Genomic DNA, 24,571 nt, shown 5'->3' with positions numbered 1-24,571 from the left:
CAAAGGTGTGCCGACAGTAACCTTAAACTGAGTCCACATGCATGCAATTTCTTCAAGAATATAGGAGTTTGGTTATAAAAAATAAACACTAAATATTTTTAAAATATTCCAAAACTGCAAAATAATAATGTCAGAAATACTACTAGGAGTAGTATTTAGCGATTGAGTCCACAAAGAGACGGTTTGGAAAGAAAAGTCCTAAATAGAGATTAAATAAATAAAAAAGGAATATGGCAAAAACATAGCAAGAAAACACAGGAGGGGCAGAAGGGAGTCAGGGACAAGATCTATTTGCATTTTGCAGTTACTATTTTACACCTTTTACAAAGCCATGAAAGTAATTTTTAAAATAATCATCTGTGGAAGTGTTACCCTCAAAATAACTTTTAATACTATTAAAATTTGGTATCCACAGTCTCAATCTCTCAGCAATCGATATTTGATTCTGGTCGTCGAGGATGGAAGTAAGTATATTTAAGGATAAAAATTGATTTATTTACATAAATTAACAGATGTGGGATGCAGCAGGGCAGGGCACACGTGATTGGTGGTATTGCAGCAGGTTCAACACGTTTTAAAATGAAATATTCTACAATTAATTTGTTGTTATGCTATTTTTGAACTTGTGAAAATAGCAACTAAAAAAAGGACAAACCCCAATGTTTTGGTTGTTCCAATAAGAATCCACTGTCTAATTTTGTGAGATGAATTATAATTCTGTCTCTCTTTGGTTATGCGCTCGGAACTTGAAAAGCCATTTCTCACTTCTTTTTTTAAATCTCAACTCTTGCTTTTACTTGGAACTTGAGTAATACTATACTACATTTAAATAATTTACTTTCTCACTAATGAAGTAGTGGAAATAGTTAAGTTGAGAGGAAATTTTTTTTTTGAGAGGGGTCAAGGAACAAAATGATGTAGCAGCAGAATAATAGGCAAAGAAAGTGACAAGTGAGTCACAAGAAGTATTGAACTCTTTTAATGTACTTTGTGATTCCTAAATTAATAAAATAAATAAACATGGCGGAAAGCTATACACACTCTGTCCCTTTCTATGCCACTCATTTAAAATAAGGGCATCTCCTCTTCCCAAAGAATATCCCAGTTTTTATAATCATTTTTTAAATGCTTATTAGCCTGAAAAGGAAGGTAATTTTGTTGAGCAATATAAAACCAAAAATACCACCTTTCCTTATTGGAATTGGAGTATGATATTGGTATATAAATTACTATCAAAGCTTATTCAAAGAAACTGCTGCTTTCAATAATTCAAATCCTTTATTGCAATTTACAACCCATCCACCTACCTACACTCAATTGCCACTGCTGCAACTCCTCTCTCTCTCTCTCTCTCTCTCTCTCTCTCTCTCATATTTGCACACACATACAAGTTGTATTCAATCTAGCTAAGCTTTTGCCAGTTGCCAGTTCCAGCCATAATGGAGTTGTTGTCAGAGAATGAATGGCTGAGAAGTGAATCCCAGTTTACTACTTCCAAGCTTCTTTGAAACTCTTTTGATTATTTTTTTCAAGATCTCCATTTATCTGCATTATTCATCTTCCTATTTTCACTTTCTACTTGGCTTCTCCTTCTTTTTGAGGTACATCTCTCTCTCTCTTCTACTAATTTTGTACACTGCTGCTAAATTGCTTTTCAAGACTTGTTTGTATCTTGAGGAGGATAAATTAAGAATGAGTGTCTATTTTTAGTAGTGATGGAATAAAAATCTCATTTTTCCTATTTCTGCTTCCTTTTTCTTTGGTAGTAGGTAAGCAATTTTTAGTGGATCTTAATTTTTGTGGTTGCTAGCTGAAGTAATAGTTGACTTGACTTGACCATGAACACTCCAATTTTCTGATATTTATGCTTCACAATTAGTGGCTCATGTAGATCTTGCTGTTTAAGGTCTGTTTGTTAGGGTAGATTATTACTCTCTTATCCTGGAGTTATCTGACCTAAATTTAATGGTTTAAAATAGGTGTTTTTATCATGTTTTGCTAGTACTATATGATAGGAATGGGTGTTAATTTGATATAGTATATGGATAGATAAAGAGATGAAGAATGTGTAAGTGCAGGTGCATGAATTGAGTGAAATATGGAAATGGAATCCTCATCCTCATCAGCATCATCATGTAAAAGAGCAAAGGCCCCCCAGACAGTGGCAGCAGCTCAATGCTTAGTAGATGGCTGTGATGCTGATTTAAGGCTATGTAGAGACTATCACCGCCGCCACAAAGTGTGCGAGGCTCACTCGAAAACCCCTAAGGTCACCATTGCTGGCCGGGAGCAACGCTTCTGCCAGCAATGCAGCAGGTATGGCTCGTTTGGTTTGCTGGACTTGATATAACCGAGTTAAGATGTTGTGCAGATTTTGTAACTATGTACTGAACTTATGATAGGTTCCACTCGCTGGTGGAGTTCGACGAGGGGAAAAGGAGCTGCAGGAAGCGGCTGGATGGGCACAACAGGAGGCGGAGGAAGCCTCAGCCGCCACCGGATCATCACTCATCCGCGTTGCTACAAGGAGGAGGGACGCTTGTTTCGTTCACCACGCCTCATTCGTCGTGGGCGGGGCTTGGGCTTGGGCTCCATCATCATCATCACCAGGAGAACATGCTCTACAATAATAGTAATTCAAGCAGTCAGATTTTGCAGAATCACAACAACTACTACTATAGTGGTGGTGAGAGTGAGAGAATGAACTCATCGGCATTTCATCAAACAGATGATGGGTATAAGTATGCGTGTGATCCTGCTCTCTCTCTTCTGTCAGTTGAAGTTGAAACTCCGGCGGCTCCTCCTCCTCCGCCTCACCAGCAGCTCCACTACTGCCCTTCAACGCACCACCACCAGTCATCAACTACTCGGACTTTCACCTGGGATCACTAGCTCCATTGTTGCAATTCCTATTTACTCTCTATTCATTTCTGCATCTGTTGTCGATATGTGTATCAATTTTACTCCTCACTATTTTGTTTCGTCGGTTTTTTATTTAATATAAGCTCATTAAACTACCTTTTAACTTCTTTTTATTTGTTGCATGCTTCATCCACTACTCATATCAAGGATATATATGAATGTTCCATTGAAAATAAAATATTTACTTTTTAACGTAGATTTTATGTAATATTATTTTATAAATTAATAAAGAGAAAGTAAAGTAATAAAGATGAAATAATAGAAATAATGTTATTTTTATTTTAAAAAATATTTTATTTTTTGTGGGACAATTCAAAAAGGAAAACGTTTCATTTTTAATGAGATCGAAAGAGAGTCATTATGTACTATTATATGTCAATCTATTAGCCTCTTATGAGTAAAATACTGGTTAGTGAATGAGACAAAAGATCACGAATTTATCAGATTTTTAAGTTTACTGTAATGCGGTTTTAAAAATTTATGTTAATTTATCAATTAAAAAATAATTAATGGAGAGAGGATGATTTTTAACCTTTAACAAGGGTAAAAGTATAATTTATAAAAATGTTAATTTAACAAATTACCAAAATAACAGTATTTCCCGTTGTCATTCTAAACTTCTTCTTCATTATAGGCGACCATGGCGCCATTAATTGCAGTGTTTATTTTTTTAATTTGATTAGTTGTTCTCATTCTGAAAATCTGAAATATTATACTAATATTTTTCAACATAGTTAATAACTTAATATAGACCAATTTGATCATAAAAAACATCGCTTTTCCAATAAATTGATTGATACCAAAACGTACTAAACGAATCTAAATTCCTTATGGTAATTGAATTTCAAGATTTAATTACTTAAATTTAATTGAAAGCCGCTTCAAAAAGAAAATCTCAATAAGTTAGGCCGAACTAATGATTGCAAATGAAAGCCCATTTTTGTCCTTTTAAATTAGGGTCACAACTTTAACTAATCATAGCTCATCACTAATCCACTAAGGCCCAATCTAACAATCTTTTTTATACTCCCTCCCTCTCCGTCCCACTTTAGGAGTCCCGGTTGAGTTCGGCACGAGTTTTAAAAAAATAAAGGAAAGTTGGTGAAAAAAGATAGTGGAATGTGGGTCCTACTTTTATATATTAATTTTATAATAAAATGTGATGGAAAAAGGTGAGTGGAATATGGGGCCTATTACCAATTATAAAATATTTCAAACGAAACTCCTAAAGTGTGATATCCAAAAATAGTAAACCGGAACTGCTAAAGTGGGATGGAGGGAGTATTCTTCTATATCTATTTATGGCTCTATGTAAAGAAATCCTTACGTCATATGAACTCTATTTGATGTAATATTATAACGTCATTAATAATTTAATTTTTTAGTAATTCAAGAAAATTCTAAAAAAATGATTTTTAAGTTACCAAAATTAATACAGTACTTTAATTTATTTGTCGGTAGCTAAGCTAAGTACAATTAATGACGTACATACTACATGGCATTGACCACGTAATTAACTATAACTAACACATTTAATAATGTACTAATACTTAACTCAAACATTCAATACTTCCCTCCATTTATATTTGACCTAACTTAGGGTCCACCTAAATCACTCAAAGCTCTATAAAACGTTCATAAGTAAGTGTAAATAAAATTAATACTAGTAAATGCTAGTGTGAATTTGGTGGGTGTACAATTTCCTTTGTGGGAGGGCATCATCAATTCAACTTTCACAAATCCAATTTAAATTACTCGAAAGCGAAATTTAACTGAAGAGTGAAAATTAAGGCTCTTGTTTTCATTATTTGATCTCTTAATTTTCTTAGGCAATATTAGTGTTGACCCATAATGAAGACGACGACTTAAAATTAAAGCGCTTGCTTTCTCACTAAACGACGTCGTTGGTGTACGGATGCATCCCAATTGCAAAAAATTATGTAAGAAATTAAAATTAAGAATATTAATTTGCAATTACCCATTGGCAATTATTCCAGCTTATCTCCTACTCTATAATTTACTACTATATCACACGATCCATATCTTAAAAAGCAATAAAATCAAATTTAATTATGTCCAACTAAGAAAGAATATATCCAAATTAATTATGCTTGAGCAAAGCCAATTATATTCATCAGCCAGCTATAAAAATAATTGGACCACGCCGTCCAACTACAAGATAAGATCCATTCCTAACTACAAAGAATATTAGTATAAATCAATTAAAAATAGAAATATGGGGCTAACGGTATATGTTCTCTTGGGGTTATTATTGGTATATATAGGGCTATGTAAGGCTCAAATAAATGCCATCTCAAAACTAAAGTGAAAAAATACAATGGAATCAATGAAAAGCAAGCTGATTATGTCATTTTATCGAACTCCAAAGGCTCCGGCAGCTGCCACGGTGAAGCCGAGGCCGGCTACTGCGGTGTTGGTAAAGACGACGTCGTTGCGTTGTGACGTTGGGAAGTCCGGTGATGGCTACGTTCATGGCCCCGACGGCGGCGGCGGAGATCAATGTGTCGATAGAAAAGCTTCGAGCTATATTTCTCAAGTTAAAGAACGCCGGAGATTAGAAGAATCAAATTTATTGGTCGACGACTTAGATGACATATAGCCATCTTGGTGATGGTTTCCAGTCTTGTGTGACTTTTAAATTTTAATTATCATATATGTGCATGCCTCATATAAATATTAAGGGAAGATCGATACAAATTATATGGGACTTCTTTTGTTAGTTAGAATGAGACATGTGAATTCAGCTTACTATAATACACTTTTAAATTAACTCTTATTTAAAATTGAGAAACAAAATGCCTTAAAAATAACTTTATACACTTTGAGCTATGAAAAATTTGACACTAATAATTTAAAAAGAGTGATAGAAACATAGTAGTAGCAGTGACCTTTGGATTTATTTGTATCTTAAACTAATTGGGCTGAAAAAGAGTGGCAGCCCAAGACATATACTACCGCGTTAGAATTTAGCCCACGTTACATTTAAATAGATGTCATACTACTACCAAAAGTATCAACGGTGGAGTATACTTTTATTCTCCAGTAAGAAGAATATATGTTATCGGTAATAATTGCTTCAATAAAAAAAATTATTGCTTCAATAATTAGCGCCATAATAGCGTTTGATATTCTTCACAAGTGGTGCAGCAACTCAAGTGTTGCATAATTCAATTTCGAAATATTTATTTTCTGTATTAATATAAAATAAAATGAATGAATAATATTGAATGAAGTGAATTGTCATTTAAATAATACTTCATTCCTCTGCTATTAACAGCCACATTTGTAATTGGCTGATTGCCACAAGTTTTAAGTAATGTATGTAAAAATAATACTTCATTCATATGCTATTAACAGACAGCCACATTTGTATTGGCTAATTACCACGAGTTTTAAGTAATATAGGTAGAAAACCTAAACGAATTTTAGTTTCATATTTAATGTCTCATTTACTTTTAGTATTATACATTTTATCTAACTCATTTCATTCACATTTTATAATATTAATTTAGTACATAAAACTATAATTTTCCATTAAATTCATTTCATCCACAGTTTATTTTATATTTATTAAAACTCATATTAAGTTCAAAGTGAAATATTTAATCTCAATTGAACGAAGTATTAATTTTACTACTATAATTAATTTAATGTGAATAAAATAACTTAATAGAATATAAATACTAAAAACATAACATGTAATGACATATTCTAAAATAGTAGCAAAATGAAACATTTAGTAATAATATTGCACAAGTATAAAAAGAAAGCAAGAGAGTTGATATGATTATTAAGACTGATTTGTGATTACTCACTCATCTTCGTATTTGAATGACGCAACTCGGTGAAAACTTATCCCTAGAAAACGGTGTTGTTTTGTCACTATGCGACCAAACCCCTCTCTCAATCAAAACTTATCCGGAAAATCAATGCTTTGTCACTTTGTGTTTTGGATATTTTTGAAACTTTTAATTACTCATCCAAATTGATTCAATAAAAATAAAATTAAATGCATTTCATATTATGATTTAGCATTGAAGGTTCGTTTTGTCCCATCGTGATCTTGAATGCTAGTAGTACTCCATATCACAAAAAAACGTAGTATTATGTGAATAGCCAGATTCCACTTCACTTCTACTTCATTTTCAGCCCTAATTTGAGTTTAAGTTGGGAATTAAGTAATAATGGGGAGGAGGAAACTCAAGATCGAGAAAATCCAAGACAAAAGCTCACGACAGGTTACCTTCTCCAAGCGAAGAAATGCGATTTGGATATTGCCCTCATTATCTATTCCTCTCCGATCAGTACTGCACCACTCACAGGTTAGGTTTGTTTGTTTTTTACTATATTTTAATTAAGCTTTTTAGTGGTCATATCCAAGCTGCTCAAGTAGGTTATGTTTGGAATACCTTCCTCTTGATATTTTAACCACTGTATTATTGACTAATATATGGTGCCTTTATATACTTTACTTCTCTTTCAGAGAATATACATGGACAATGTATTTGCTCAAGCTCACTAGAATTGAAATTGAACTGGAAAAACAATTCAAGGGCATAATTAATCTGAAGCTTTGCTAGCTGAATTCGAATAGATCAATGTGTTTCTGCATCTTTTCATTCCTATCTTGCTTCTACTTAATGCGTGTATTTTAATATGTGCATGTGAATAGTCTCTTTAAACCTAGTCTAATCAAAAGTCCCATCAATCATAATATATATAGTGCCTATTGGCTTACTTAATTAGAATGCAGCTCTTTAATCTTAGGAAATATAAAGATTGAATAAGGTGAGGTGAATACACCAAGTGCACTTGAGATTCTGATTTCTGATTATGTTTGTTTATATGGTTTTACTTTTGATGCAAATATATACTGTATCTTTTTGCTAGGTGACTTTTGGTTTCCACTACAATTGCCTATATTTCCTTTCTAGGCTTTGAGAAGATATTTTACTAGCTAACTAGTACTAGTAGTTTATTACTGCCACTTGATTTATAATGGGTAAGTAGTGCAATGTGCTTATTTATACTAGTTTTTTTCTCTCATTCACATTGTGCCATCTAATGTACCACATAGATTCTTGATCATGTTGGTTCATGTCCCCAACAAGCACAACCCTTGTCATTCTTGAATGGAATCAGCTTGATTAGGTATTATGAATATTGTTACCAATTTTAGCATTTTTGCCAATCATTAGCTCCTTGTACTCATAAATACACATCTCATACTATTTCATTTTAACATTGTTAAAGCATAGACTATCTTGTTTTATTATCTTAGATGTAGTTTCTGTGTACATCTTTGTGCTTGGTATGCCATGCATCTTTGTGCTTGGTATTACATGCATCTCTAAACATGCATTTTTCCTACAAACAAAAGTTTGATGTGGCCCAAACAATACTATTTTAATATAATGTGGAAAATATTTTCCACCTAATGATAAATGATGTACTATTGTTCATAAAAGATAAATTATGATTGTAATTTAGACTATATTTGTTTATCTCTCACTATAATCTCAAAAGTTCTCTCCTTTAAGTCCATAAAATATACATAGCTCGGATTGATGACAAAATTTGAAGAATCCAATATGGTTTTTTTTGCATGAAATAAGTGAGCAGTGTTAAAAAATTTGATACTCTCTCCGTCCCAGTTTTGGAGTCACATTTTTCATAAAAGTCCGTCCCTGTTTTAGAGTCACATTTAGAATTTTTCATATTTGGTCATACAATTTTACCCCATTGTTCATTAAAATTACATCAAAATGCCATTATCTACATTAAAATAAAGCAAAACAAAAATAAAAAACCAAAAAGTCAAAAAGGGACTCACTTTCAATCAACTCACTTCATTTATTATACACTCCATCATCCCACTTCATTTATTACACACTCCACCGTCTCACTTCATCTATTACACTCCACCATCTCATTTAATTAATTACACACTCCACCAATTCCTTAAAACCCGTGCTATAACTAAATGTGACTCCAAATGTGGGACGGAGGAAGTACAACACAACTTATGGGCAGGGATCCCTTGCTGTGCACAGCAGGGACTGTGCCAAGATATAAACACACAATAATTATTTTATAATAAAATAAAATAATATTTTAATAATAAAATTTAATAATATAATAATTAATTGAGTCTAACAGTATCGCCTGCTGTGCCATCAACCATAGCAGGGGATCGAAATCCCACAACTTATAGAGGCAAAGATTCAATAAGTTCTTGATGAGCTAACAAGAATGAGTTTTATATGAGAATTCAACAAACAATGGAGATTAAATAACTTGTCAAATCAGCAATAATCTCCACACACACCTAATTAAACATTAAAAACCACAGTATATAACAACTTGATGGTTTCATGCCCTTTAAGTTGTAAAATAAGCAATAACAAATTGTCCAATGATCAATAATCTTCAAACACCTTATTATCAGTATACTTGATATTGTCTTGGAACCACAAATTTTAACTTCAACTATTTAGTTAGATGAGTTGTAGTGGTGCTAACATTTCTTGTTCAAAAATTTAACATGATTATTATAAGTGTTTTAGAGATGTGGTGAGTTATATGGGTGAAGTGGCGTGAAAAAGAATTTACTAGTAGTATTTTAGTGAGTGTAGTGTGTGCAGTATGATAGTGAGCGAAAAGCGGATGCACCGTATATTTTCTAAAATATGTAGGCATAAGTAGGGTTGATCATCCAAATTTTTAACCTAATATGTGTCTAAGAAGACTATTAAGCACATAATTCAATCGTTGGATATGTAGACCGTAGTCCACGGATCCAGCCAAATACATACTAATAAACTCCATTTTCTTCCAATGTGAAAAAAGTGGACAAGCCATAGTACTTGTTTACTTTGTTTACAAATAAGCTTATCGCCCATGCGCACTCTTTGAATAAGTTCTTTCATATACATCATATGGTTCAAGTGAAATCCTTATGTGGTGCAAACACGATTCCAAGGAAATCCTTTCTTCCCTTGATCTTTAGATCAAACTTTGTTTTTTAGCTTGTCAATAACTTCTGAAAGGGTTGTTGCTGATGATAGTATATCATCCACAATTCCACATTGATAAAAAGAAAAAGATGAGTAGTTTTGTTCTTGTAACTAGTTTAAAAAAGATGTGTGTGCTTGATGCTTGTTTTAAACCATATAAGGCTTAGTTCAACTTACAAACCATGTTGGGGAGTTGCTGAAAACAACGGTTGTTGCGAGTAAAGCCCAATAAATTCTTCATGTTGATTTCTTCCTCTAACTCCCCACGAGGAAAGTCATTATTAGCATTAAAGTGAATGATATTCCTAGTTTGAAGACACTACAATATTTACTATGAAACAAATTGTACTTGGTCATAAGTTTATATAAAAGACATTTTGATTGATATACGGTGTGTGTTTAAAAACAAGACAATTTCATATACTATATAGTACTCTACTCTGAACCCTAGTTCTAGAGGTGGCCAAATCAAACCGGACCGCCGGTTAACCGCCAGTTTCCAACCGGCGGTTCGGAACCGGAACCGGAACCGGACGATGGTTCTGGTTCGAAATCCGGTTACACGGTTTTTACGGTTCGGTTACGGTTCAAGAAATATGCAACCGGAACCGGCGGTTAACCGGCGGTTAACCGGAAAAAGTAGCCGTTCGCCGATAGGTTCGTAGGGTTCAGGGGGTAGGTCTGAAAAAGAACGGTTAACCGCCGGTTTGTGTCGGAAAACCGGCGGTTTGTGTCAGAAAACCGACTGTTCCTGACACAAAACCGCCGGTTTCCGACGGTTCAGGCGTAGGGTCTAGGGTTCAGGCGTAGGGTCTGAAAAGGTGTCGCCAGTTTGTGTCAGAAAATCGCCGGTTTCTGACCGAGAAAATCACGACGACCTACTCGTCGAGAAATTTTGGAGGAGGTTTCCCATGCTGAGGCTGTTCGCTTACAAGTAAGTTATAAAATATTTTGCATATTATTTTTTTTATACATAAAGTCATAACTTAATAAGTTTGAGTTCATAATTTTTCTATGTTCATCATCTTCTAAATTCTTATTCGTATATACTACGTATACTATTTGGAAGAAGATCGTCGTGCAGCTGCAGCCATTGCACTATCCCAATTGGGTGGTCATGGCGCGGTTGGCGCTGAATCCGATGCTGATAATTACATCTCGGTCGATGATTACGATATTGATGATGTTAATGTTAATCTGAACGATGATAATGAGGACAGTGACGGTGGTGACCACGAAAATGAGGAAATGCCCCCCCCCCCTTCACAAGACGGCCGCGGAGAAAAAACTAAATATAAATCTGATATATTTGTGAAACATTTCAAAAAGGTCCCAATAGTTTCTTCCGCTAATGAAGTGCCGGTATTTTTTATGGCATATTGTAACTACTGCACCAAAAAATACAAATTCAAGAAGTCCGGGGGATATGGCTCTCTCATCCGTCATATGCAGACGATTCATCCCGAACTATATGGGCATACCGCTAGCCAAACCCAACTCAACTTCCAAAGTGCGAGTGCCCATGGCTCCGCCTCCGGTTCGTCTCAAACAGGTACGCCGTCCTCCGCTCTTTTAAGATATGATCATAAGCATACTACTGACGTTATGGCTAAATTTGCTGCCATGCATCATCTTCCTTTTGGTATTTATGATAATCAAGATTATGAAGATTCGATGAAAGAGTGTTATAATTTGAACTCAAAAAGACTACCTAGAACTAGTATTCAACGATCTACCAAAAATCAATATACTGAAATGAAAAAAGATTTATCACGATATTTGAGTAACTTGGGACACAAAGTGAATATTTGCTCTGATGTATGGACTGACGCTTTCCAAAAGCATGCATACATGGGAATTACGGTTCACTTTATGGACAATAGTTGGTTTTTGAACAAACGTTTAATTGCTTTTAGAGATTTTCCTACACCACACACTGCAAATGCAATTGCTTTTTTAATTATTCAAGTTTTGAATGAATATCAATTATGCAATAAGGTGTTTTCTATTGCTTTTGATAATGCAACTGCTAATACTGCAAGTATTAGCGACTTGATTGATGCGTGCTCTCCGATTATCGATGGTAAGTATTTTCATCAAAGATGTGTATGTCATATTTTGAACTTATGTGTACAAGATGCGCTTTCTTTATGGCAAAAGCATGTTGATCCTATTAGAAATGCAGTTAGAGCGATCCATTTCAAGCTTGGCAAGGCTTAGAAAAAATATTGCCGTAACAGGAACATCAGGTATACAACTTTTATAATGGATGTGTCTACTAGATGGAACTCTACATATGATTGTCTCAATTCTACTTTGGAGCATAGAGATGCTTTGTGCGATTTTTTTAGAACTAATCCCTATGGTGATATAGTTCTTACGCCTAATTGTTGGGACCAAAGCATGAGTTTATGTCAATTGTTCAAAGCTTTCAAAAGTGCTACCGTTGAATTATCGGGTGTTTACTATTGCACATCTGTTCGTGTGTTAGAGCATTGAATGTATATAGCACTTGGTTTTAAAACATGCATGAAAAATGCTAGATCTCGTGAGTTAATGTGTGTTTTATTTTATATGATTGAAAAATGGTTGAAGTATTTTAGTGAAATTCCAACTGTGTTTTTAATTGCTAAGTGCTTGGATCCGAAATGGAAATTAGCTGGCACAACTAAGATCTTAGATTTCTATTATCAAAATTTGCGTTCTATTGATCTTAGTCCACTTCAAAATTTGCCTTTTGATGATAATGAAACCTCGAGAGTTTTTGAACTAACCATTCCTGATAGATCACTTGTTCAAGCTCAATTTGAAAGTAGTTTGCGTACTCTCTTTGCCGAATATGAAGAAAAGTATAACCGTACCCACCAAATTCATCAACGTACACAACATGCTCCTCAACCGCAGCAATACGGCGGTTTTGGTTTTGCTTATGATGACCCCGATGCTCAATCACAATTAGCCGACTTATACGGCTACGGCACAAGCTCAAGTTCAAGGTCCACCTCAATGGGATCGGTAAGCGAGTTAGATTTTTATTTGGAAGCACGCCACCATATTTTTAGTGATGCAGGTCCTACACCCGCCCAAATCGACGTCCTAGAGTGGTGGGGAACACACGAGAAAGATTATCCCATACTTGTGTCAATGGCTAAGGAGATCTTTGCAGTCCCGGCTTCCACTGTAGCCGTCGAGTCCGCTTTCAGTGTTGGAGCATGTGTCTTGGACGTGAGAAGAAGCAAACTCTCCGCGAGAAATATGGAAGTCGTGATGTTACTTGATGATTGGGGAAAAGCTGCAAGGAGAGCGCAAGAACCAGATTGGGATGCTCGTGAAGAGAGTGAGGAAACCTTCACCGACACCGAGGATGAAGGTGGAGAATGAAGGCCAACCGTCGTCAACCGCCAACCAACAAGGTAAGCAAGGTAAGAGAACTATGTGGACTTTGATTCCTCAATGCAATTGAGCATTAAGGATACGTAGGCACCTCAACTTAAATTTAAAATTTAAGTTGAGCTCAAGTCCTTTTCCTTTTATTTCTTTTTTTTTTCTAATTGTTTCAACTTTACTTTTAATATGTTTTTTGTAAATTGTAATTTTGTATTTAAATTTTAAATTCAAGTGTATAGTTGTACTGTTGTAGTATTGTTGTATTTTGTAACTTGTAATTGTAATATTGTATTGTACAAATTTACATTCAAAGTTTCAAATCAATAAAATTGCAATTCTTTATCGTTATCGATTCTCTTTGGATTTTACTATAGAATTGCAATAAAATTTATAACTCTAAGATTTAATAACTCTAAAATTAAAAAAAAATAATAATAATTTGAACCGGAACCGGCCCGGAACCGCCGGAACCGGTGAAAAACTGGCGGTTAGTAACCGGAACCGGAACCGGCAGTAACCGGCGGTTAAACCGGAACCGGATAACCAGTATCCGGGCCGGTTACGGTTCATGATCTCGACGAACCGGAATCGCCGGTTCCGAACCGGAACTGGCGGTTTTCGAACCGTGGCCATCTCTACCTAGTTCAAAGTGGACAAAAACATTGAATGGACAACTAAAAACAAGCTAAGTCGTGTACTCTCACGTACCAAACTCCATTAATTCATTTCGTACTTGCATTCCACATGTATAGACGTGCCTATTTTTTTCAGTTTGTGTTTATAAAAACAATTTTCTTTTTTCATATGGGCATATTTTGATATGGTATACCTAGCTATGTACAAATAATAGATATATTAGGTAACCATGGTGCCTTTCCTTGAATCATGCATGTAGTAGTTCTCCAGTCTCACTATAAATGTGATATTAGGGTTGAATGAGTATGTGTGATTAAGATGAATTAGTGAGCTAGAGTTATGATATTTCTATAGATCATATGTCTCTCCAACATCCATATTCAAATTCACGTTTATGATAAATTGAAGTGATTACAAGCTTACATATAAGCATGCATGTTTCTATGGGTAACTCCAACTCATACTTACTCACAAATAGAATAATCCTATATGATCCCAGATGCTACTCGACCACAAGAAAGTACGCAAGCAAACCCATGTCCATTACGTCAATTTCTTTGGTCAATCTCATCCCAATTGAGCTATCTCTCCCTCTTCATCGCGTATGACAATCATTATTAAGATAGGTATGAACATCATATCCATATTGTCAAAAGAACACCATGTCATTGGCATTGATCTTTGATATCTCGTAACAACCATAATTCTCGTAAACATCTCAAGACAAGATGGAGGACATTGTTTCCATATAGATTTTTTAGCCTACATACCACCCATTGTGTGATACGTGTTGAAGCCTTAGATTCTTATTAAGTTGTTTATGATATCTCCATGTACACTTTCTTCATCAAATCCACATTAAGTTGTTTCCTTCACATCAAGTTGTTTAGGTTCTCATCTACCATTAACAACAAGTATAATTAGTGTCATGATCCTTCTTTTCACCAAGTGTGCAAAAGTCTCATTGTGTCCGACTATACCCTTTTGCCACCAATCATGTCTTATAGAACTCAACGTTTCTAGGGTTTGCTATACTGGGAAGATTCATTTGCATTCAACCATTTTCTCCATTTTCATCCAATTGTCTCTTTCTTTTTCCCAGCCAGTAGTGAATCTTATAGAGGTCTATAACATGATAATCTTCCATACCGTGGATCTTCCTTTGCTACATGCCACCACGTGGGTGTAAAAACAACGTCCATAAATTTATTGAAGGCTTTTACAATGTTTATGAAGATTGCAAGAATTATTTCAAGAAGTCATCTTAACTTTCTTATATTGGAGAACACTTATCAATTATCAGTGGCGGATGCAGGATTCATAAACAGAGGGGGCGAAATATATATTAGTAGGTTCGTTTAAGGCGAAAATGAACATTTTTTTTTATTTTCGGGGCGACGTCGGGGCAAACGGAGGGGGCGGACATGGTGATTTTACGTTCGGATAAGAGGAAATTAGTCGCACGGAGGGGGCGACCGCCCCCTCCTGCCCCCCCCCCCCCCCCCGATCCGCCAGTGAATTATATCATCTAGATCTAGAATCTAAATCAGGGTGGGGACAACTTTTTTATGATCCTCATTTTGTCATTCCTTCTCTACATTCTCGACTCCACTCAAGCCTTAGTTTCTATTTTTTGCTTGGAAGGCAAAATAGAGATAATTGTATAAAGAAGAAAGAAAACCTAAAGAAACCTTAGATTACACATACCCAACATTTAGATGGCGTTTACATTTCAGGTGGGTGTATAAATCACACCCAACAATACATTTTAATGCATTGTAGGCTTAGATTATAAGCTAATTTAACAATATAATGTTAACATTGATCACAAAGACTGCATGCATTATTTAATGAAGTCCTCTTGATTCTTAGGTATGATAAGAGTGACCATCCATATCATCTACCAGGGGTGATGGCAAAGGTTTTTCAGGATTTTAGGTCAATATGTGTTTTCCCCTTTTCAGATAAACAAAGATTCTCATTTTGGGAACCTTTATTGTAGACTGACCCAAAAGTAGAAAATGACTACATTTTCAGCTCCACCCAAGCTTTAGTTTTAATTTTATGCTTTAGATGGAGAAATAGAGGTAAAACCTAAAGAAATTCTAGATTACACATAACTTATGGTACTAGAGAAGAATGACAAAGGTTTGGAATCATATCATCCAGATCTGAGGTGGTGACAAAGGTTTCTTGGGAACTTAGGCCATTGGGCCGGGGTGAGGAACTTTAAGGCATATTGATCTTAGGCAATGCAAGCATATGATCCTCATTTTGTTCCTTCCTCATTCACATTCTTAGATTCTACTTTCATGCTTTAGAAGATGAAATAGAGATAATGATATAGAGATGAAAGAAAACCTAAAGAAACCTTGGACTACACATACCCTAGATTTAGATGGAAATTACATATCATTTTTGATAAGATAAATGATTACCTATTTTTATCCTCATTATTAGGATTACTCCAAACTACTATTTCAATGACAGGATATGAATACAGAAAAATTAGAAATAATCAATGGCCTAGGTATTTTAAAGTTGCAATCAATTTTACCAAACAATGAATAAGATAATACTACTATCTTATCTTTCTAGACTTATTAAATTAAATTCCCCTAAAAGGAATCCCTTTGACATATAAGAAATTTGACATAGATCTTTGTAGGATAAAAAGCTAGGGCAGAAAAGATGTTATTAGCTCTTGCTAACTTCATTAACTTTAAGGTTATAAAATGTTGACTAATCCATACAGATTTTGTATCATCTTTTATATTTATCTTATCTATTAGTACAATATAATGCATCTTTTATACACAAGTTGTTAACTAATAATGTGTGATAAAAAGCATCTTTCATCTTTGTTCTTATTAGGAGGAGGAGGTGGTCGAACCATGCATTTGTAAAAGAAATTTTTGTGAAAAATGTGTATTTGTAACATCTTGGAAATTTGGAATATGGCAAGCTTATATGATCTTTTGTCATATATGGAATCTGATGCAGATCATTCTCTAGTTAGTGAAAATGAGCAATTTGTTTTTTTATTAAGATATTCTAACCATTTGCATCCCAAAATGAGACCCTTAACCCTTGGCTGAATGCGCCCTGTTACCTTTGTGGAGCTTGGCTTCTCTTGTGTAGGTATTTACATTCATATTATGAAACCTTAATCTCCCTCTATATTTCCATTGGCATATAAATTGTTTATCCTATGAACTTGGCTCATTCGCATATGCATGATGTGAATTTTGAGTGTGAGAACAAGCCATAACCTCACATCTCTCTATATGCTAGGCTGGACAGCGAACTAGATGCAAAGGCAGTTTATATCTCCTTGAGTTAATGTGATTCAGTTATGCTTTATTTGCTGTATTGCTGATTAAAAGAGCTAGAATTAAAGTGTCATGACAAGCCCTAGTTGTGGTAGCTCTTTTTTGTGTTGTATCTCTCCACTTGGTTTTGGTTATAAATTTTAGAATCAGTTACTCATTATTGTGATGTATGAGGATTTCTGCTTCCATGTGCTCTATATTTAATCATTCACTTCAACCTATTTGGAATGTTCAATGAATACTTCATTTCTTTGTTTGATGAAATATTTATTTACCTAGAGACTATACTATTGCCTTAGAGATCATTTCTTTTCTTGTATATTCTGAGTTACCTGAACTTGAATTGTTATCCAGCATGAGTAAGATCCTGCAATGATATCAGAATTATGAAGCAGAGACAGACGCAGGTCCCTCCACACAAAAGGTAAGCTCATCTGTATTTATGAAATTAAAGTAGGTTTAGGGTTTGTTTTTATTAAAAGCTTCTGAACCACTTTTCTAGGGTCAGTCCTAAAACTGTATAGAAAATTAATATGTATGTCACATATTGTGAAGCTGGTTGTTGTTTTGTGTTTTGCATATCAGGCTGATTATACACGTTTCCTCAAATGTGAGGAGCTGCTTCAAATTGTGGATAGGCAGCCACTTCACATCCCTCCCTTACATTATTTCTAACTTACTTAACTGAACTGAGTGTTAACTAAACAGCTGGCTTTTCCTATATAATGTTGCAGGAGAGAAATCCTACTATGACCTCACGGTGATAGACTTTATTCATCTCCAGGAACAATTCGAGACTGCACTAATACAAACCAGAGAAACGAAGGTACCTAACCAGCTTGAGACTTCATCTGTTGGTTGAATTTCAATGACTCTTTTATTCTCTTATTTTTTATGATGAAAAGTTGGTTTTGTGCAGACACGTTTGCTACTCAATTCTATATCAAGCCTCGAGGAAAAGGTAGAGGATTCCATCTTCTCTTTTTAGTTTAACCAGAAATGAGTTATACTAACTAGTTAGTTGGTTATGTATGTTTCTATAGAAATCTTTCAATCAAGAGATGCATTATAATGTATTACTATCAAATATTTGAACAGGAAAAGAATATAAAGCTGCTGGAGGAAGAGAATATGGTGCTGCAGGGCAAGGTATAAACTATGTATTTAAATAGATTAGATGTAGACATGTAGTAATAAAAATACAAGTGCAAGTGATGATGATGTGTTAAACTAGAGCTTACCAATATATTAACAACAGATTGATGGCAGCAAAAGGAAGAGAGCTGCGATTGATCTAAACTTGATTCCGGCAACTGAATAACTGATAATTATCTCTGCATCTGCAGAATGTATGAATTCAAACATGCAATTACCAATAAACACAATATCTATATGACTATGTATATTTGTAATTACCAATAAACACAATATCTATATGACTATGTATATTTGTAATTTGTCCGAGAGCCGCTACAAATCATGCATTCTTCCTCTTTCTTGTTGGTCTATATGTATTTGTATATAGAGTAGTGATATGGGGAAACACTCTATCACAGATTTACTTCACTATACAAGGCGGGAGTATAATGGACATTTCGCTAATAAAATTAGGGTTAACAATTGAATTGATTTCTCATTTGCAGAATTCATCTTCCGCCATCACTGCTCATCCCGTCGCCTCCATCCATTGTCGTCGTCGCTTCCATCCATCGTCGCCGTCGCTTCCATCCATCGTCGCTGCAATCGCCGTCGCCTCCATCCATAGTCAAACAATGAATCCAAATGAGAAAGATTTTTCAAAATGTAAGTTGTTCTACTAGTTTATGATTTAGATTTCTCATTCTGATTTAGATTTAGTTTTAGAATAAAAGTTAGTTTTGAGAATTCTGCAAATTCAAACGACGAGAGTTTTTAATAAGTGAGATATGCAGTAGTTTATTATGGAATCCAAATTGAACAGAACAGATGTTAGCTTACAGTTAATTACTACAGTTAACTACCTCTATTTTTTGTGTAGGTTTTGATCGACAGAAAAAAAGAAAAACAACAACCGTAGACTCCGATCGTGAGTAACAACTACCTGCTCGGTTTTTCATTTAGTGAAGTATTACATTATTAGAGTGAAGTGTTTGTGATCTATGCTTATTGTGCTCTGTATTGAGCATGCTTGTAGTGCTCTGTTTTTCCATTTCAGTGAAGTAAAACATAGTTAGAGTGAAGTATTCCAGTGTTAGAGTGAAGTGTCTGTCATCTATGCTTGTAGTGCTCTGTTTTTCCATTTCAGTGAAGTAAAACATAGTTAGAGTGAAGTATTCCAGTGTTAGAGTGAAGTGTCTGTCATCTATGCTTGTAGTGCTTTGTTTTTCCATTTCAGTGAAGTAAAACATGGTTAGAGTGAAGTATTCCAGTGTTAGAGTGAAGTGTCTATCATCTATGCTTGTAGTGCTTTGTTTTTCCATTTCATTGAAGTAAAACATGGTTAGAGTGAAGTATTACCGTGTTAGAGTGAAGTGTAAGCTATGCTTGTAGTGCTTTGTTTTTCCATTTCATTGAAGTAAAACATGGTTAGAGTGAAGTATTACCGTGTTAGAGTGAAGTGTCTATCATCTATACTTGCAGTGCTTTGTTTTTCCATTTCAGTGAAGTAAAATATGGTTATAGTGAAGTATTTCCAATGTTAGAGTGAAGTGTCTATCATCTATGCTTGTAGTGCTTTGTTTTTCCCTTTCAAGTAAAACATGGTTAGAGTGAAGTATTCCAGTGTTAGAGTGAAGTGTCTGTCATCTATGCTTGTAGTGCTTTGTTTTTCCATTTCAGTGAAGTAAAACATGGTTAGAGTGAAGTATTTCCAGTGTTAGAGTGAAGTGTCTATCATCTATGCTTGTAGTGCTTTGTTTTTCCCTTTCAGTGAAGTAAAACATGGTTAGAGTGAAGTATTCCAGTTTTAGAGTGAAGTGTCTGTCATGTATGCTTGTAGTGCTTTGTTTTTCCCTTTCAGTGAAGTAAAACATGGTTAGAGTGAAGTATTCCAGTTTTAGAGTGAAGTGTTTGTGATGCAATACAATGAAGTATTCGACGGTGAGGAGGAAGATCGTGCCTGGAAACAACCCCCGCGATCATCCCGGAATGATTCAGGTTCAATCTACTACTCCCATTTATAAAATCAGAAGCAGTTCCTCGAATCATGGTGTCCAATCACATGACAATTTCCACACTTTCGGCCTGGTTTCATTGCTAACTTCATTGCCGACTCCTTCTTCGATTTCCTCCTACTTCCACTTCCCTTTGTACTGACAACATTAGGAGGATGAACTTCAATAATGTTTGGAACTTGTGAGCCATAGAAATTCTCAATCAATGCTCTCTTCTCTGTCGAAGACAGAACAACACTTCCGAAAAGCTGCTTCTTACCTTCTTCAATAATTGCAGTAAATGCATTGATTTGGTCAATGTTCCCTTCAATACTTTGTGCTATTTCAAAGAATAGTGCATACAAGTTTTTAAATGCAATCTTCTTCTCGTCCACAACAGAGAGTATTTCTTCATCATCACAAAAACCTCCATGTATTGACTTCACAAACTTCAACCATCTCCATCCACGCAAATTCTCGGGTATCAACTTAACAAACTTATATTTCAACACACAAAATATATGGCTGCACAATAGACCAAGTCTCTCAAACTTTTTACATCCACACAAATAGGTGTCATCGCCAATGGAGTAAGTCACTGTCCATGAGTTTGAATCCTTGTCATTTATGTTATATACTTCATTCTCTCTATTGGTAGACATTCCTAGAGTTTAACAAGACAAAGAGAAACATGTATAAACTATCTCCTCTTGAATTGCATTAAAAGCACTACCACTATATATCGTTGATGCATGTTTCTCGATTTCCAATTCCGTTCGCAATATAGGCACTTTTGTTGAATCATAGTATTCAAGCTTTGCGCTATTACTTCTTTGAGCCTCCAAAGCATGGTTATAGTTCATATAAAATAGCATAAGGTTAGCCCGACACTTTGAGTACCTTTTAAAGAAGCCATTCTGTGATTCGGACAAAGATGTTGTCTTTATCAACGAGTTCATCGGAAAATCACGGAAAAAGGCTGGTACCCAAAACTTTCTAGATGCAAACATCGATGAAAACCAGTCATTATTGGCCAGCCCATATCTTTCCATTATAGCATGCCAAGATTCTTCAAATGCATCAGGCTCTATCAACTCCGACCAAACACATGCATTCAATTCCTTCTTTAGTTCTTCACTACCAAGCATGTTCTTTGGCAATTTGTCAGCAACTTTATTCATTATATGTCACATGCACCACCTGTGTCTCGTACTAAGAAGAACCTCTGCAATAGCAACTTTCATTCCTAAGTCTTGGTCGGTTACGATTAGCTTCGGAGCCACACCCATACATTTCACAAATTGTTTAAATAACCATGAAAAGGAGTCGGCATTTTCCTTGGACAAAAGGCCAGCAGCAAATGTCACAGGGCGACCATGATTATCCTTGCCCGTAAAAGGAGCAAATATCATGCAGTACCTATATGTTAAAATCACTATAAGACATGAAGAATATACTTTAATCACAGACACTTCACTCTAACACTGGAATACTTCACTGTAAGCAAGTTTTACTTCACTGAAATGGAAAAACAAAGTACTATAAGCATGGATGACCGACACTTCACTCTAACTCTAGTATACTTCATTCTAAGCATGTTTTAATTCACTGAAATGATAAAATAGTGCACATAAGCATAGATGACAGAGACTTCACTCTAACACTTGAATACTTCACTCTAAGCACGTTTTACTTCACTGAAATGGAAAAACAAAGCAATACAAGCATGCTCAATACATTTAACTGTAAGCAAATATTGTAGTTCACTAAATGCTCAATATACTTCACTAAAATGAATAAAAACAGTACAGTATAAGCCATGCTCAATATACTTCACTATAAGCTTATTGTAGTTCACTAAATGCTCAATATACTTCACTAAAATGAAAAACTACACTATAAGCATGCGGAAATAAACATCGTTGTAATCATATACTAGTTCACTATATGAACAATATATTTCACTATATGCTCAATATACTTCACTGAATATAAACTATAAGGCATGTGAATGTAATTAGTGTGCACGTACCTATTTGTTGAGTATGTCGTATCAAAAGAAACAATATCACCATGCAAATGATAATTTCTCTTGGCAGTTGGATCACACCAAAACAAACGTGTCAGTCTATCCTTTGAGTTGACCTCAAATTCATAGGTAAATGCTCCACAAAGTTTCTTCTTCCTGCGCATCTCATTTAATAGCATTTGTGCATCAGCTCCTTCCACGTATGCTCTAAGGTCGCGTCTGTAGTTGCGCACTTTTAAAACAGTACACCCTACATAATCTAATCCACCAAGTACTTCCTTGAGTAAGCTAAAACTTAAAGTTGGACCGATATTTGCATTAGCGCAATCAAGTATGAATTTCTGATGGACTAAATTCAAATTGCGGTTCAACTTCATAAAACGCTTATGACGTTCCTCAACCATCTCGTGATTATGTTCTTCAACAAAACTTTGTATAACATAACCAACACCCATAAAAAACTTCCAAGACACTTTAGCATTACAAAAGCACTTAATAGAAGAACGCTTGTGTTTCACCTCATATTGTTCATTTTTTCTTTGCTTTGTACATTCTCGGCTACACACCACATAAATCCAAGTAATGACATCTTTTTTCTTTTTCGATCCCTTCTTACGGGTGTCAAACCCAACATATCGAGCATAATTGTTGTAGAAGTCCAATGCACGATCAAGGGTCATGAAACTATGTCCAATTTTTGGTTTCAAATCATCGGGACATTTTGGTACGTAAACCACTATAAGAAATTTATACTTCACTGTAAGCATAAAATACTTCACTGTAATCATCTTTTACTTCACTAAAACGAAAAAATAGAGCACTTTAAGCATAGATGACAAACACTCCACTCTAACACTGGAATACTTCACTCTAACCATGTTTTACTTCACTGAAATGGAAAAACAGAGCACTACAAGCATATATGACAAACACTTCACTCTAACACTGGAATACTTCACTCTAACCATGTTTTACTTCACTGAAATGATAAAACAGAGCACTTTAAGCATAGATGGCAGAAACTTCACTCTAACACTGGAATACTTCACTCTAACCATGTTTTACTTCACTGAAAGGGAAAAACAAAGCACTACAAGCATAGATGACAGATACTTCACTCTAAGACTGGAATACTTCAATCTAACCATGTTTTACTTCACTCTAACCATGAATCACTAACACTTTACGCTAATATTGGAATACTTCGCTTTAATTATGATGTACTTCACTGTAATGCATAATATACTTCACTAAAATGAAAATAATTCACTAAGTGCATAATATACTTCAATACAAACAATATTTACTTCAATATAAAGCATATTTACTACACTACAACTCATATTGAGCATATTTACTTCATTGTTCGTCACATATAGTTAACTCTAACGTTTTTTCACATCATACACGATCTAATCATGCTGAGCAACAACACTTAATTGATAATAATTGATAATTACCTTTAGATTCAGTTTCTCCTTCCTCTCCCGATGAAGTGGAATCAGAATCGAAATAATCTTCCGATGAATGTATCGGAATTGAATCCATTTGAAGAAGTCCAGACGTCGCGATGAAGGAATGAACGCGAAGAATGAATCAAATTGCGTTGGTCAATCCTGAGCGAATTTGATCAGTTGTGATGAATTCAATCAGAATCAAATCACGCTGATCGATCCAAACTAATTCGCGCTGATCGATCCAATCAGATTTGAGAAAATCGCACTTGAATTTGATTCAGATCGGGAATTTCATATTTTTGGAAGAAATCCTAAGCTAAATTTGGTTCAGATTGGAGAATGATTTGGGAAGATTGGTTGACGATAAATTCACGATTGATGATTACAAATTTCATTAATTCATGTTGAAATATTGAATTCCCAAAATGCCCTTGGACAAGTATTTTCTCATAAAAATTTGAAAGTTTATTTAAACCATATGATTAATTTGGAATGTTAAGATGTGTAACTGAAATTAATTCTCTAGTTATACACTTAATATTAGTTAAACATTGATCACTTCTCTTTGTATATATATTTATATAAGCAGTAAATGTCAATTTTGTCCTACATATAGCCAAAATACCAATTTGGTCCAAAA

The 24,571-nt window shown here is 34.8% G+C and overlaps 1 protein-coding gene and 2 pseudogenes across 1 annotated transcript; 2 read left to right on the top strand and 1 right to left on the bottom strand.

The window, feature by feature from the left end:
* The first annotated feature begins 1,200 nt into the window (after window positions 1-1,200).
* On the top strand, window positions 1,201-3,025 carry LOC125204459 (uncharacterized). The gene is made up of 3 exons (XM_048103123.2): window positions 1,201-1,601; window positions 2,079-2,316; window positions 2,403-3,025. Exons 2-3 carry the CDS (start codon window positions 2,099-2,101, stop codon window positions 2,890-2,892), a joined length of 708 nt encoding a protein of 235 aa, XP_047959080.1. The 5' UTR covers window positions 1,201-1,601; window positions 2,079-2,098; the 3' UTR covers window positions 2,893-3,025.
* A 3,956-nt stretch (window positions 3,026-6,981) lies between these two features.
* On the top strand, window positions 6,982-18,635 carry LOC125203280 (MADS-box protein FLOWERING LOCUS C-like; annotated as a pseudogene).
* A 1,842-nt stretch (window positions 18,636-20,477) lies between these two features.
* Window positions 20,478-21,857, bottom strand: LOC125206809 (protein FAR1-RELATED SEQUENCE 5-like; annotated as a pseudogene).
* Between the last annotated feature and the right edge of the window lie 2,714 nt (window positions 21,858-24,571).

Source organism: Salvia hispanica, chromosome 6 (assembly GCF_029641045.1).
Source record: "Salvia hispanica isolate PSC_SH4W2 chromosome 6, Shi_PSC_v1, whole genome shotgun sequence".
In the NCBI taxonomy this organism is placed as follows: domain Eukaryota; kingdom Viridiplantae; phylum Streptophyta; class Magnoliopsida; order Lamiales; family Lamiaceae; genus Salvia; species Salvia hispanica.
The sequence above is the reverse complement of the archived record's forward strand: the minus strand, read 5'-3'. Positions and strand labels throughout refer to the sequence as shown.

Bases quoted from the DNA above. Each gene is read 5' to 3' on its own strand.
- LOC125204459 (XM_048103123.2), top strand. From the start codon at position 2,099: ATGGAAATGGAATCCTCATCCTCATCAGCATCATCATGTAAAAGAGCA. The intron at 2,317-2,402 runs GTATGGCTCGTT...AACTTATGATAG, and splicing joins TTCTGCCAGCAATGCAGCAG to GTTCCACTCGCTGGTGGAGT.